Consider the following 15,571-nt stretch of genomic DNA (forward strand, 5'->3'; position numbering starts at 1 on the left):
TTGCACAAATAGGTCTTGGAATACGGAAACTAACCGACAACTAATTAGCGATTGCTTTTCACATAGCTGTAAATCCATGGTTTTTACAGTCCAGAGGGAAGTACAATAATTGGTGAGAACTGTGAATATGTGAGTGAGCCCAAAGTGCATTCTGGCTTCATATGTATTACTCGTACTAATATTCATTTGCCATTTCTTATATTTTTCAATACTGAATTTATTCACAGTTTAAAATTCCCAATTAAAATAAACATGGGAACTGCCTGGAAAACAACCTATGATGATCACATTAAAACCATTCTGGACTCCTCTACACCTGAGCACAAATTGGCACCCTGTTCTGTGAAATCTGCTTAAGAAAATAATCCACTGACAAGGGTAGACAGTGTGAAATCTGCCAAGGGGCAGGGACAGTATCCTGCAGAACTGGGCAGGAGGAAGACAAAAAAAGCCTCGCATAAATTAGGGAAATAACAGCAACCTTCCTCCCGCACTAGCAGAACCTAACAACGTGGGGCAGAAATCCTTCTCTCCGCAAGCTCCCGGGCTCTGTCCATCACAGCAGCTACTGAGTCATGCTGCAACTTGCCCATCCAGCACAGCTACACATTTGGATTCTTTCCACTCACCTTCTGCACTGCAGGAGACTCTGCCCGCCTCACAAAGAGCACTCTCTGTGGGCAGCCACCAGCTTCTACTTCTTCTAAAGAAACACAGACCTTCTGTTTTCTTCACCTGAGAGCCAGTTTCCTATACAGGTGGACTTTAACAGACTTAAAGGTAGTATGGCAAAGAATTCCTGCTTTTTTTCCACATTATCCTGAGCCACTTTCTGCACACATGGCCTCTCCCTTATGCTACCTAAGTAGAGGGGAATATGCAGAACAGGAAGCAAAGACATTAGACATACAAATGGACAAACGCACATAACTATATCTCTTGATAAATCTCTTCAATAAACAAGAATTTAAATGCCATACTAAAGGCACAACGAAGTTATCTATATATTACCATGGAGATATAGTAACTGCCGTAATTGGTTCTTTAATTATTATGCAAATCCCCAGGAATACTTCTCTTTTGGAGGAAAACATCAACTGATGCATGGAGATTCTTGTACAACTGATATCTGTGTTTTGAGAACTATTGCCTCCATTTTCTTCTGAAGTTGCATGAATGTTTTTACCCATCCTGTCATATGAATAATTTCTCATATGCACCACAGGCTGCTTGACAACACTATTTTGTAGACTCTGCTTGAGTGAGCATAAGGAAGCAATTCCAGCTCGGTGCACTACAGCACGTGGATAGCTACTTGTTTAGGACGAAAACCTTTACCCCTTTTCCTTTTAAGAGTAGTGAAAAAGCACAGAACTCTATCATAAATAAGTGAGTAGAACTGGTGCACTCTGTAATGGTTGAGTAGTCTAAATAGTCTGAAAGGTTTCACCAGTGCAACCCCTCGATGTAGTTTCCTTGGCAAAATCAACAGCTGCAGGTTTTTTCTGAGGGGAAAAACGGTACAACAGTGGCCCTTCTCTAATTTCCAGAAGCGGCTAGAAGTTGGTGATTGAAAGGCTAGCTTGAAATATCTGAATCAACATCTATTTCTAAGAAACTCTGAAACTCAGATTTTCGAAAGTGGCACATGCTGGACATTCAGAAACAGTAACATGCAAAATTTTACTTTTGAAAACTTGGGAAAAATTCTTTTTTACTTTTAATTTGTATGGAGAGAACTTGCCCTTCTAACATTTACTGTCAAAAACTGTCTTGTACAAGAAGTGCCAGAAAACACCACAGCGAATAACTCAAAGACATACACGGACCTCCTCTAAAAATGCTGGAATTTGCAGTGTGGATAACAATCTTTGAGCTAAAACAAAGGAAAATGCTATGTTTGCATTTCACAGAAAAGAGAAGAAAGCTGACACTACGTTCCTAATACTTATGTTTATTATGAAAGTGTCTCCAAATTAAAATAGCCCACAATACTGATTGCTTCCAGAGATTCTATGAAGACTAATTATTTTCCCAATTAAAAAAAAACAAACAAACTAACTAACCCAAGTTAAACACAAAATAACTCCCAAAGTTCCACACAACAGCTATACATGAACGCACTCCTAGCTAGCTAGCACAGCACTGTGTTTGTGACAGTGGAGTTCTAACACATCACTGTATTTCTGAAAGAGTTGCTCAAGCACAGGATTTTTCATGAAAACACAGGCGAAACAGTGTCATCTGGTCTCACCCTGAGTCACAGCAAGTAATCAACATGCACAGTATAGTATGAGAACATGTGTATGTAAGTTAAATCCTGGGACTGCAGGAGACTGAAGCTCAACAGAAGCCATAAAACGTGTTTTGTTCCACAGATCATTTTCAGTCACATAAGACAATCATTTTGGTCTTTAGTCTGACATGTGTGATCATTGACACGGCTCCAAAATACCATTTCGTAGTAATTCCTCCATTTTTGAATTAAAAGCAATTTCAAAAATCAATAATTCTGTACAGACCCACTCAAACACTGTGTTTTCATTGCAACTACAGTCAGAAATCCTTACAATTTAAAGGACACGTATGCCACTTTTCCAAACTTCCACCAGTGTTTTTTTAAAAAGAAAATCAAAAGAGAATAAGTTTTTCTGAAGTTCCCATTAGGTCCCTGTTCCAAATCAAAGCCAGTTAAAACATAAATAACATAAACTAGTTTTGCGTTATGGTTTAAAGGCAACTGCAGTTTGCAGAACACTAAGTTAGGCTTCGTAGGGTCTACATTACAGGAAGGGTAAAAAGTATTCAATAGCTCCTCTCACACAAACGTCACAAGAAGTAGACAATAGGAGACATACAAAAATGAGTTGTAGCAAATAGATTAAAAAAATACTAAAGCATCAACTGTAGAAAACCAATGATAGCCTATGTTCCTCTGAGAATACAGAAGGCTGCAATAATGAGAAGATGAATGAAACAGGCATTAGGCTTCCTACTAGAATAGTCTGTGCAAAACATTTGCAGTGTCTAAATCAACTCCTGTTGATTATCACTGGCATTTGCTGCAGGGTAACCACTTTTGCTGTTGTGTTCCATTTAGAAGCAGAAAGTGATTTTCACTCAAAACGGACACAGATTTAAGACACAAACCACTTCAACGTAAGCAAAACTTCAGTGCACGTTGTTGGGTCTCAGAAAAAGGATTTGGCAACGGCGATTGTACAGAATGTTCACAGGCTGAAACGAGAGCATCTGAAGGCTTCCAGAAGGAAGCTGTGACACCTGCTCCGATTCTGCTGGAATCATTAAACAAATAATACATACAAAAAACTACAAAATGGCAACAAGGAAACAGCATGGGACACTTTGGTATTTTAGAACTAGCACTACTTAACATTGATCAAGATCCAAATGACTCCAAAGTCCACCCTTGTGGTTTGATCAGATATTTCTACCATTTTCTGCATTTTTTTTTTTTTAGCTTTTTATGAAAAAAAGCCAGATTTCTCTTTTGGTACAATGCATGTCAATATGGAAAACAGTAAATAAAAGGAGATCTGAATCTTTCTTACTATATTCTGGGCTGTCTAGAGATAGAAGACAAATTCTCACTATTTACTAACAAAGTCTACATATCATTTCTTCTTATTGCTACTTCAACATCTCATCCATTGTGTCTTGTACTGTACTATAAAAAGAGAGCATAGAAGTTGAAGACAAATAGGTTATAGGATACAAAGCCTAATTTCTAACATGACTAAAATGACAATTCTACAAAAGGTACTAATGTACAGAACCTTTTAAGACCTCGCATTTACCATGAGCTGTGAGAATCACTTCAATAAGTTTTCTGGAATTCGTGTGATTATCCTCTAAATGCTTAATGGCCTCCAAAAGCACTTTGCAAAGCTTTTCAGCAGAGAAGCAAACAAGTTCAAATGAAAAAGAAAAGCACTGCATGGCATTCTCTCTGAGGAGTGGAAGATGGAGCCAAAGTTTTCACACTCACTGCCTAAAGCAATGAATCAAAACACAATGCCAAGTATGATCACTAAAGCATTTGGTCTTTCCCACTAAAGAGAGAAAAATTTGAGTGAATTTTTCATTTCCATAGAAAATTGTAGTTTGAAAGTTTAGTTATTATTCAGTGAAGTTTAGTGAAGATGTTTCCTTATTCTTATTCCATTTGCACAAACGTCTCATCTGAACGTCTCATCTCTCTTATTTTCCAGAAACACCTATATCAAGTTTATTTCAGGCCGTGAAGAAAGGACTCCAGGACATGCCTAGGTTACAGGAGATAAACAGGTTGCTTGTTAAGGGTCAGCTGAACCATGGTAACTGCGTACATGTTTCAGTGCATCACAAATATAACTTAATTTAAACCTCAGTAGAAGAGTTTCAATTCAAGTTGCATTATTTAACAATGGGGGCACACAAAGAGCATATGTAACCAATACTGGTGGGTCAGCTCAGGGGTGCCAACCTTGGCTGGCTGAATCAACGATACACATAGCACAGCTGGAGAGGACCAACAGAGGCCTAAGCTCTCCTCTCTTGCACGGGATTCTGAAAGGGAATTACTCTCTACACCAGTATCAAAGAAGCTACAGTACCATGGGTGTACACTGATACTTTACAGCAACATTCTGCCCTCAGGGCAAGATAAAATATTTTGCCAACAGTCAGAATTTTGGGGCATTTCAAAATTTCACAGCTCATTCTTGGACATCTATATTTTTGTAACTATCTTTGCATAAGGGTGTGGAGGTAGAATCAACATCATGAAAAAGGGGTGTTTAAACTGTTATTCTCAATGGCCATCTTAATAGGTCAGATTTCAGAAGTTATTATATTTATTTAATATATCCCAAGATGGTCTTGTTTTAAAATCTACCTACCATCTTGACAGTAATTATTAAACAAGTGCCATTTCAAATACTGTAGATAGGGTACTTTCTATAGCAATCACTCTATTTTCACTTGTATCACTCTATTTCACATGACCTGCAGATAGCCTGCAAAAAATCAGAGGCACAGGAGAGAGATGAGAAAAATCAGAGGCAGAGAAGCTTCTGGGGGAGGAGATCTAAGTAAGACTCTCCCGCTCCCTCAAATATACTCATGGACGTATAACCTACGCAGCTGCTGAATTACAAAGATGGCAGCTGGATTTTTCAAAAGATGCGCTGTGGGTTATACATTTGAACATACAGTAGTAAAACTCACAGCTTTTTTCCATGATTTACAAGTTTTCATTTTTCTTATCTTTATCCTCTGCTAAGCAGAAGTGCTATTTGGATTCATGACATTCTGCCCTTACTTTCAGTGCATTTCTGGCTAACACACAACGGTCCCTATGAGTAATAAAGGTTTAAGAAGTTTTCAAGAGCCACCTACAGAACAGAACAAATTTCAGTTTTTCAAAAGAAAGAAGTGGCAACACATCTTTCTTTAGTACACTCTGTATACATAGAAGCTTTAAACACGTTTTATAGCATCAGAAACCATCTATATTTTGCTATTTGCATAGGTATAAGGAATCAGAAATATTTCCCGGTGTAGTGTCCCAACTGAACATGGCACTCCAATTCCTTTCTACATAGCAGACATTGTTACAATTTTTTCCTGGTTTGTTCCTTTCTTTTACTCACATATATATATGTGTGTGTGTGTGTATACACACACACATATATAAAAAAATACGTAAATGTGTGCGTGTGCGTGAGAGAGAGAGAGAGAGAGAGAGAGAGAGAGAGAGAGAGAGTGTGTGTGTGTGTGTGTGTGTGTGTGTGTGTGTGTGTGTGTGTGTGGTGTGTGTGTCTGTGTGTGTCTGTGTCTCTTTGGTCTATAAGCACATTGGTTTTGCGTGCACATACACAATACTGTTGAAGAGTAGGTTGCATAGAGTCTGTTGCCCAGGAACCTCTCCTACTTCTGGCACTGCTGTTAATAATCACAGAGAAGTGTTCTGCAAGAGTTGTATGATCCTTAGCAATACAACATCAAACTTTGTTCTAAAAACTGGAAGAAGTGTGTATACATAATATTAAAAAAGATGTTTATTTTGGGTGTTACTTTGTCTCCTTTGGGAACACAGTTCCTAAACCTTGGCTAGAACAGGAGAGTGAAAGTATTTTATGACCACCCTTAACTTTATTTCTAGAGGTGATAAAATACTGTTGGGCCTTCAAAGCTTGCTGTGAATTATGTTAAGTGACTTTTGCTCAAGCTTTCATGCATTTAAAATAAACTTCTTCTAGTTACGTATAACCTTCTGCCTTCTATCCTCTCTTCAGCCTATCAAGAAAGCGGCAATAATTGTAAGAACAATACCTAGACTGAGCTGTATCCAGGAAAGCAATGACCTTTCATCTGCTGTTTTTTTTTCCCATTATATCCCTGCTCTCATCCTTCTGAACTTGCAAGAACAGTTTCAGGAGTGAGTCCTGGATGGCACAACTGACCAAACATCTTTCAACACAGTATCTGTGCAAAAAGCTGAAATTTTGCAAATTGAAAGAATTGAAGAATTGAAGAATTTTGCAAGCTAAAATCTTAAAAAAATTGCACGGCAAAAATAATATGAGTAAGAGCTTATCCTAACTGTTGACATAAATTGTTGCGCGTACGAGTATATGCACAACTGATCGAGTCTACTTCTAATGCAATTAACCACCATTTTTGAATTTCAAATTATGCTAAAATAATATCCCAAAATTACCACAGGTTTTCTTTCTTTCAATTGCTAATTGACCACATTAGCTACTATTTAAAATACCAATCCAATGTTTTAAAACTTTATGTTGGAGAAACAGCCACTGTGAATTGATAGGCAATTTTAAAACCAGCACTTTAAACACAAAAATAAGCAAAAATATCTGAAGCGAGCTAGAATCTGTAAAGCTATGTTCTATCTTACTTTAAGTAACAAATCAAGCAACTATTACTTATAGCAGACTCAGTGAAAGCAACAGGCATGGACAGAAGATATCTGAGCATGATGCTCCCCACCACTGAGAATCCAAAGAGCTAAGTTTGAGTAAGGATATTCCCTTTTGTCCAGAAGTTCCCAGAAAGTATACAAAATAAATAATATTTCAAAGACAGTAAAAATGAAAATACTGCTCCCATTGTGTCATTTATATACACATACAGCATGCGCCTACGTATACAGAATGGTGCGTCGTCTTCATTCACAAACAGGGAATATGGCAGTGTACTGAACGCTTTGATACTCCTAACTTTTTCTGATGCTGTGATATATGAAGAAACCGCATTCACGATTTATAATTTACTTCCAGTAGCAAACAGTTCCTTTTGCTCGTCTGTCATGATTGAACGCAAGGATTAATGCTCCTCTGAGCACGTGCCACTGGTAAGATACCCATTTGTCCCGTTGGCACCACCGGTCCCATTACTGGTGATAGGGCTGTGTAGGGTCTTTGAACGAGGTACTGTTTCTTCCTCATCTGAGCTTGTCTCAATGTCACTTCGGTCATCCTTTGTTACCTGTAGAATTTGAGAAACAAAAATAAGCAGTAGGATATTTAAGGGAATACCTTTTTGGTTCAGCCAGAATCAGAGAATTCAAGCTTTTTTCAAACGGAGCTTTGAAAGCAGTCTCAGTTCTGGCATACTTCTCTGCCCTTGCCTGCCTAGATTCATTTCAAACACGGATGCCTATACATGCAAACTCGGTGCGCAAAGACAAGCGAGAACTTTGCACTGATGCATCAAAGGTTAGTACATCCAAGTGAAGGCACAAGGTTAAGGCAAAGGGTTGTGCACAGACTAAAGGAAACAACAGTCCAAGTTCTCTAGTTCAGTCTAGCTACCCTCCCTTTACCCTTGTACTATAAGTTTATTTCTTGTATCTTTAATACATGTGGAGACAAATATCTGGTGCAGGGATTCCTGTGCTTCCTTTGGGATGCTTCTCTACGATCTCATCATGTCAGGATAAATATAAAATATTCACACTAACTTTCTCCTCCCTCTCATTCTCTGGTGGCCATGTTCCCCATGGAACAGGGCTAGAGGCTAGGAGTAGGAGATGCGAGTACTGGCCTACATGTAACTTACCATACCAGGTAACTCCAATCTCTGTTCTCAGACAGTGAGGGTGGTGACCATAGTTCAGTCCTGTCCCCATTGCAGGAACCACAACCTTACTGAGCAGTTCAGCTGCCTGCACCATTATGCCACTGGAAGGCTGTTTCAGAAACTGACCTGAATTAATAGGGATTTTCTGCTGACTTCCAGCCGAACTTCATTCCTGCCAGTTTATATCCATTTACTAGTTACATGTATTCTTTAGATTAAGGAGTGCTCTCCTTTTCTTTGCAGCTCTTTGAAATTGATAGGTGAAGATTGCTAAGTTTGAGAGCTGGACATTACATCCCTTCAGAACTCCCGAAGTGACTCCTCTCTACTGCGATCAGTCAGGTGCACCCCACATGAATACAAACATAGGGAAGCCAAAGACAGGCAGAGCAAAGAGAGTAAGACAAGGGCAAAACCAAAGAAAATCTTGTAAAGAAAAAGCCCTTCCTGCCTTATTTGTCAGGGATGTTTTTCCCAGGGAGGTAACAACGGCACTGCCAACATGTAGGATCACAGGATAATTCAGGTGGGCAGAGTCTTCAGGAGGTAGATAGCCCAACCTCCTGCTCAAAGCAGGGTCAGCTATGAGATCAGGCAAGGTTATTCAAGGCTTTTTATCCAGTCTGGTCTTGAAAAAAGCTCCAAGACTGGTAAAAGCACCAACAGAAAGAGGTCTGAAGTCCAAGTTTATGCAGCTAAAAAATATTCCTTTCCATGCCTGTTTCCATCCTTCTTTGTATAGTTGAGCTTTCTATTCTTTCAGAATCTATCCATGCTGTGCAGGTTGCCACATCTGGCAATTACAATTGACTTTATCATAGCAAATGGATAACAATGGGGGGAAAACATCTGGCAAGCCTTTTCCCTAAAAAAATCAAAACAATTAAAGAACAGGAAATGTCACTGCATGTATTTTTTACTTATAGCAATCCTTCTCTACTCTAGAAAGCCCTCATGACAATTGTGCCCCCCACTTCTTGCCTCATAAATGGCCCTTTGCCTTTGAGGCTCCCAGTGCTGCTACCATTCTTGCAATTAAGTCCAACTGACACTACTCTCTTTGTAATAGAGAAAAAAAACAAATCACACAGTTCCCATGCATCTGGTAATAAATATAGTTTTTAATGCTGATGTCTAGCAAGCCTGCAGTTCTGACATCAATGAAACTGGACTTCCGCTGAGGTCAGAAATTTGCTTCTATACTTAATATTGCTTCAACTAACAGATTATTTCAGTCTCCTTTATATAAAGGGGCTTTTATATTAAAGCTGTTGGGGAAACAGTGATACACTCAGAATTACTCCTTCATCAGACCAAAGTCAACGGGCCCAGCATGGGGTACTGAGTGCCTGAGACACATGCAAGGTCAGACTAAATGATCTACTAGTTCTGCATCATTTTAAACTCTCCTAGTATATTAGATTACATGGCCAAGTCTTCTGCTAGGGTCCTATCCTGAAGCCAAATAACCAAAACAAGATTCAAGGATGTGACCAGATCTCTTATTTTTAAACTGCAGCAACATACCAGGGTCTTTGCAGTTAAAACCTGATATGAATGCGGCACATCTTGTAGTACTTAATTCCCTTTGGTTATCCTCCAAAAGAACACACTGAAGTCATTCCTGTAAAAGGTGTTTTGAAAATATATATCTAGGTCTATAAAACTGCTAAGTATAATAGAGAATAAGAATTAGATGACCACAATTACAAATTTAGTGATAATAAATTGCCTTATCCCCGGAACTGTTCCAAAGGAGGGTGCTGGGAATGCAACAATAAAACAATAATCAGAAATGAATATATATTGCACAACATCTTTCATGTGTTGCAAAAGCCTGCTTATTTTACTGTAGAAATTGAAAGAACAGGACTGGGTGTGACGAAGGAAGTTAAGATTTAAAGGAAGAATCCTATAGCTGTGTATGTGCATCTTTGCCCTGGTCATTTTCTTACTGGGAGTACTTTACCCTGCCACTCTCATGCAGTCTAAATTTTCTCATTCTGCACAAGTATTTGAACTACAAGGCTGAGGACTTATGCCTCCTGAATGATGACAGAGCATCATAATGCTCTGCCAATACATAAGCATAAAAATGGTTGTAATGTAACAGTACTCAGATACTACAGATAAGAGTGGGTTTGAATAGTGTTAGATAACGCATAAACAACAAGTAAAATCAAGCTTTGAATTAATCAAGCCTTCCTTAAACATAAGCATCAGATAGAAACATAAACATCAGATATGAACTACAGAAACTGCAAAAGAAAAAAAAAATAGTATTGCACAGAATAAATCTTTTGCATAGTGAATTTAAAGGAACTTACATGCAAAGGGTTCCACTTCCCAGCCTTCCAGCATAGCACAAGGAGAAGGACAAACAAGCAAAGTAAGGGAGAGGATGTAACACACTCTGAAGTCACTAGTTTAATTCAAACAGGACAGCTGAGGCTAATAATTGCCAAAGCAGAGGAGAAAAGAATTGTGGCTTCCAGGCAAAACACAGTTCACAACTGCATTGTCCTTCATACAGAGTGAGGGAGTGAGTGGCAGATTCCGTGCTCAGTCCAGCAAGAGGCTAAGCCCTCAAATACATTCATAGAAAGCTGCTATTTGCAGAAATAATCCCGTTCACTTCTGGGTGGTCTTATGTTTAAAGTATCTACTTAGGTGCTCTACCGTTTAGGGGAAAAATGCCTTTTTGTACTTTACATGACTAGGTATATAAATGCAATTTTGATCATCTAAATTTGAGTGCAGTACCTGCATAGAAAGTGTACCGAGGTTAGCATTTCTGTGAATTACATCTCCCTTTTAAGTATGACAATGGCTGCAAGATACTACATTTCAACACAACTGGTCTTGCTATGGGATTCCTAGAAAGAGTATACACAGCCCTTTGCAAAGCCTCACTAATACTAAAGACCAAAGGAGGTTGTGATCTGTAACTTTGCCACTAACAAAGACAGTATAAGTTTTAATATGTATTATTATTACTACCTCTATTAGCTGGGAAATGAACACTTTTCTAACAACCAATACAAAGAAGAATAACAGAACCGACAGCCCACAGAAACCCGTTTGCTTCCTCTTTTTTTTTTTTAATCTAATTTCCCTAATTGTGATTGGGTTCAGTGCACCAGATTATAAAAAGGAAGTGCAGAAGCATATATAAATACAGTCACCAACAATAGCATGTTGATTTATTTGGTATTTATCAAAAGGAGGGGAAAAAATTTCCATTAAAGAAAGAAGAGAATATAACAAGTGTCCTCAACAATGTGTGATGAACCAGAAAGTCAATGACCCTCTATGAATTTTGAAAAAGTTAAAATGTTAAACATGAAACTGAACAGTGCTGTCTTACCTTGCCCTTTGAAATAGCTTTATAGGCTGCCTTTACGATTAGGTAAGACCAAAAACAGTGCAGAACTTGAAGAACTGCAAGCAGCATGTTTAAGACCCACCAGGCAGGAAAATTGCCCAGAGCTTCGTATAGTTCAAACGATGTTGTGTTTAATATCCTAGAGGAGAAAGGGACAGAAAAAAATGTTTTAAGTCAACAACAATCTAAAAGAAACTCCTTTTAAATCAAGATGACAAATATTTGATTAGATGGGATCCACACATATATTTGATTCTTAGAGCAACAGCGACCAGGACTGACTTGTACCAGAAGAGGAGTGACAAATGATCCTATGTCTCCAGAGATAAATAACATCCTTAAAAAACATCACACACAGAAAACAAAGATTCTCAGTATGTACTTCTCCTTTTTTAAAGTTGGCAGGTGTTGGTTGTCTCAAATAACTCCTTTCCTGATTAATAATAAAGGTTACTTTATTCCATTCTTTGAAATAAAGCTTTTTCATCTCAACTTCCTCCACTCAAGCATTCTGTGGAACTTAAACAGTCTGATCAATTCTTGTGGGATTTCAACAGTATATGAAACAATGGCATACACCTGATGGGATTTGACCTCTCAAAGGGTTTTCTAAGAACGAATAGGCGCTCCGGCTGAGTGTTACAACATAAACTCCTACTGAATCCCAAAACAAAATAAATCAACCAGACTTAACCCTGGTTCTTGAACAACCCAGATGACTATGCTAACCACTAAGCTACTGTGCAGCAGAAGAGGGTTGCCTCTGGCAGACACTTTTTGTACAATATCCAGTTTGCATACCAGTAAAGTATAAACAAAACAGAAGTTTAGCTGTTACATTAAAACAGGAGTGAACAACAGACAGTAGAAAGCAATTGCACTTTGGTAAACAAATGATGACCTATGAATGCCTATTACTTAGGGGGAAAAAGGAGTAAATATGAAGGTTTGTGAACTTCCACCCATTTTCCGCGCTGGTGTAAAAATTCATTAAAAAGCCCACTGGCTTTGTGTTCATTTTTTTAAATCAGTTATCACCCCATAACCACTAGATGGCACATTTAATCAAGCAAACGACTGCACAGCTCTCCACAGCACCAGCCTGGCTTGGAGGAAAGAGATCTAACTAAGGTCCTGTGAGGGCTTCAGGGCACAGCTCTCAGTGCACTGAGCCACCAAGTAAGGTTTAAAAAGTTAGAGATTCTGGGAGCAACTTTTTACTAAGCAGCCACATTTGCCTCAGTCCTTTTCAACAACAGAAAGGGTAGCTCAGGCAATATTAATACGACTTATGTATATACAGGAAACCCAGAACACAACCTTCATTGGTAATGATTTATGTGTGCAAACAGTGATGGTTAAAAATTAGTCAATGATTTCTAATAAGCTAACAGACTGGCCTTAATACTGTACAGTATTTCATAATAAATATTTTACCTGTTTATTTTTGCTTTCTTATGCTAAACCGCATGATTGCTTCCTAATTCTTCCAACTTTTAGTGAGAAGGGGATGCTTTATAACCTTATGATACAGCTGTGTTTTTACAGTATCTTCTGTTTATGGAGTGAACATCAGAAAATGAACCAATTTTTCTGTTAAAGCAAAAAACCCCTCACATTATTGCTTCTACCAGCTAAAACTCTCCAATCTCAGCTTTATGCAACTCGTTCTGCCAATGGTGGCTCTACCGGGCACAGAAACACCCCAGTTTATAATTCAAGGAGACAGTCTCAGGCACATCAAACCACAGCTTTAGTCAGCCCTGTTTATTCCACTGATAATTGTTTCAATTCTGACTACTATATCAAACTCAAATTTCAAATCAGCAATTCCTATATGTAAAGCTACTATTGTTACATCCATTTGCCTTTTTTATGTCTAAAATAAGCACTCCAGAACTGTAAATTCAGTTACAGGTTTCTATTTACATTTTGATTCACTGGACCAAATTCATCCCTGAGGACTTCTGTTGGAGTCAAGTTATAAAAGCAGCTTTAGAGATGCAGACGGTCTGTTCTTGCAAAGATGCAAAATATTGGGAAGACAGCAAGGCCAAAAAGAATGCTTCTGATTCCAAAAGCAATCTCACTGTTCCAATGAGTCATCTACTGTGCATTAGACATGGGAAATAAGCATTCGTCAAAAAAGCACAACTCTTTCTAGTCTGCTGTGTCTGACAGACTTAAGGACAGAACCTGAACTCTGTGTTAAGTATCTCAAGAAAGGCCGCACAAAGATTGCACTAACTGCTCAGTAATGCTAAGAGGGGTCAGTGATATGATGTGCAGGCTAGGCGGGGAGAAAGAGCTAATGCTTACAGTGTCCAAGCACATCGGGCTGAGCAAAAGCTGAATGAAATACAGAGCACTACAGAAAAATCAGAGCAAGTGCATAATTGGTTTATGCTGAGAGAAAGTTTATCTCATATTAGAAGTCTTATAAGGAGGAAAATCACATGGTCAATGGGACAGAATACAGGGAGTGCTGATGCCGCTTGCAGAGACTGCAGGGCAGGGAGGAAAGGAAGAGGGTAAGAAAGGAGGGAACTTGGACAACTTTCCTCCCAATTCCACTTTTGAAAGGATTCAACTGAAGCACTTTAACCTACTACACATATAACAGAGACCGGGAAAAGCAGCATGGGAATGGAATACGCACAGGAGAAAGTGCCTATGGGATGAAAACGCAAATAAATCTTTGCAAACTCTCAAATGGTATTCAGGTACTTAAATCTGCACACGTTTGCTGGAATTTTTCAAAGCTCTCCAGTGATAAACTCTCAGCTTTTCAAAATTCATGCTGGAAACTTTGATTCTTGACTATCTAACTTCAAGCAGCTGGATTTGATCTGACAGAAATAAATTATTTTAACCTATAAGTGCTCAACCTCTCTGAAAACCTTGGTCAGCACTTCTCAGATCTCCACAATTTGGGAGAAAATACTAGCTTCTACTTTTGAAAAAGGAGACTTCTGGACCTCAGCAATTTGTTGGGGTCCCTGAAAAATTTTAATAACTAAGCAAAAGAACAGAATGTTATGGAAGGTATTTTTCTCCTCCTCTGTTGTTAAATACATCACAAGTGGAATGTACTTTGTGCACCTGGAAGCATGAAGCTCTCAGTTTAGCACCATGAGCTAAGTAGTGTGGCTAATGGAGGCAGAAGAAAACAAATTCAACAATTTAGTTTCAGTCTACTCCTATAGAAATCGGCGGAAAACTTTCAGGAGTGCTGGTATAATATATGAGCCACGGAGAAAGATAATTCTGTACTTACCGTACTAGTGCTGTAACTGAAGACTCAGAATAAAATAAACATGTTTTCAACAGCTACTAATCAATCAGCTGTATTGTATCAACAATGACACAGGTTTTCTCTACCATCTAACTCCTTATCTAGTCAGAGAAGCAGTACTCAGAAGGCTATCAGCAATAGGCTCATACACTGTCTCGGAAAAGATTACGCTCCCTCCCATCAACTTAATGGGCACAACTCCAGTGTCTTAGAAACTAGCTCTTGGCAAGCTTGTCTTGCACATGGGATGGAGTGAAAAAATTGAGATAAAGGAAGAGAGATAAAGAAAGAGATGGATGGCTGGAACAGTAAAAAGCATATTTAAATTTATTCAAGAATCAACAAAAACATGCTGCCTTTGTTTCTGAAAGGATCCTGAGAGGAATGAAAAGAGGCGAGAAAGAAGGCCATGTGGAAAAACTAGGCCATCTTCCAGACAGGCAGGAAATTCATGATAAACTCTGCAGAATTAAGCATAGCAGGGTGACTGCCATGCTGGGCACTATTATCACATCCAAAGGAAGCAGAAACTTGTGCAGCTGAAATGAATGCTACTGCAAGTTGCCTTGACTTCTGTAGTGTTACTACACTGTTACAACTGCTTTTGTATCACTGCTCTGTTCTGAACAGATGCTTCTTGCTTCATGGTTTCTTGGGAAATCATGCTGGTTTCCCTTCTCACACCCTTGCTGTCTCAGATTTTTCAGTGCCTCAAAATGGGATTTATGCTACTAATTAGTGCATGGCGAACGAGAGGACAGCAGCAGAGATCCACTGTGAACAGA

General features: G+C 38.7%; 1 protein-coding gene across 2 annotated transcripts in view; it reads right to left on the minus strand.

Annotated features, from left to right (window-relative positions):
• Positions 1 to 1,938: 1,938 nt before the first annotated feature.
• Positions 1,939 to 15,571, minus strand: part of CERS6 (ceramide synthase 6) — a 133,914-nt gene continuing 120,281 nt past the window's right edge. Inside the window, exons 9-11 of one of the 2 annotated variants that reach the window (XM_068948687.1) lie at positions 11,474 to 11,630; positions 10,434 to 10,457; positions 1,939 to 7,512 (exon numbers count right to left, since the gene is read on the minus strand). In XM_068948687.1, coding sequence (XP_068804788.1) covers positions 7,351 to 7,512; positions 10,434 to 10,457; positions 11,474 to 11,630 — 343 coding nt within the window. In that variant the 3' untranslated portion in view covers positions 1,939 to 7,350. The remainder of the gene's footprint in view (positions 7,513 to 10,433; positions 10,458 to 11,473; positions 11,631 to 15,571) is intronic. The other variant, XM_068948688.1, reaches the window with a different exon arrangement.

The sequence above is a fragment of the Struthio camelus genome, chromosome 6 (genome assembly GCF_040807025.1).
Source record: "Struthio camelus isolate bStrCam1 chromosome 6, bStrCam1.hap1, whole genome shotgun sequence".
Classification (NCBI taxonomy): Eukaryota; Metazoa; Chordata; class Aves; order Struthioniformes; family Struthionidae; genus Struthio; species Struthio camelus.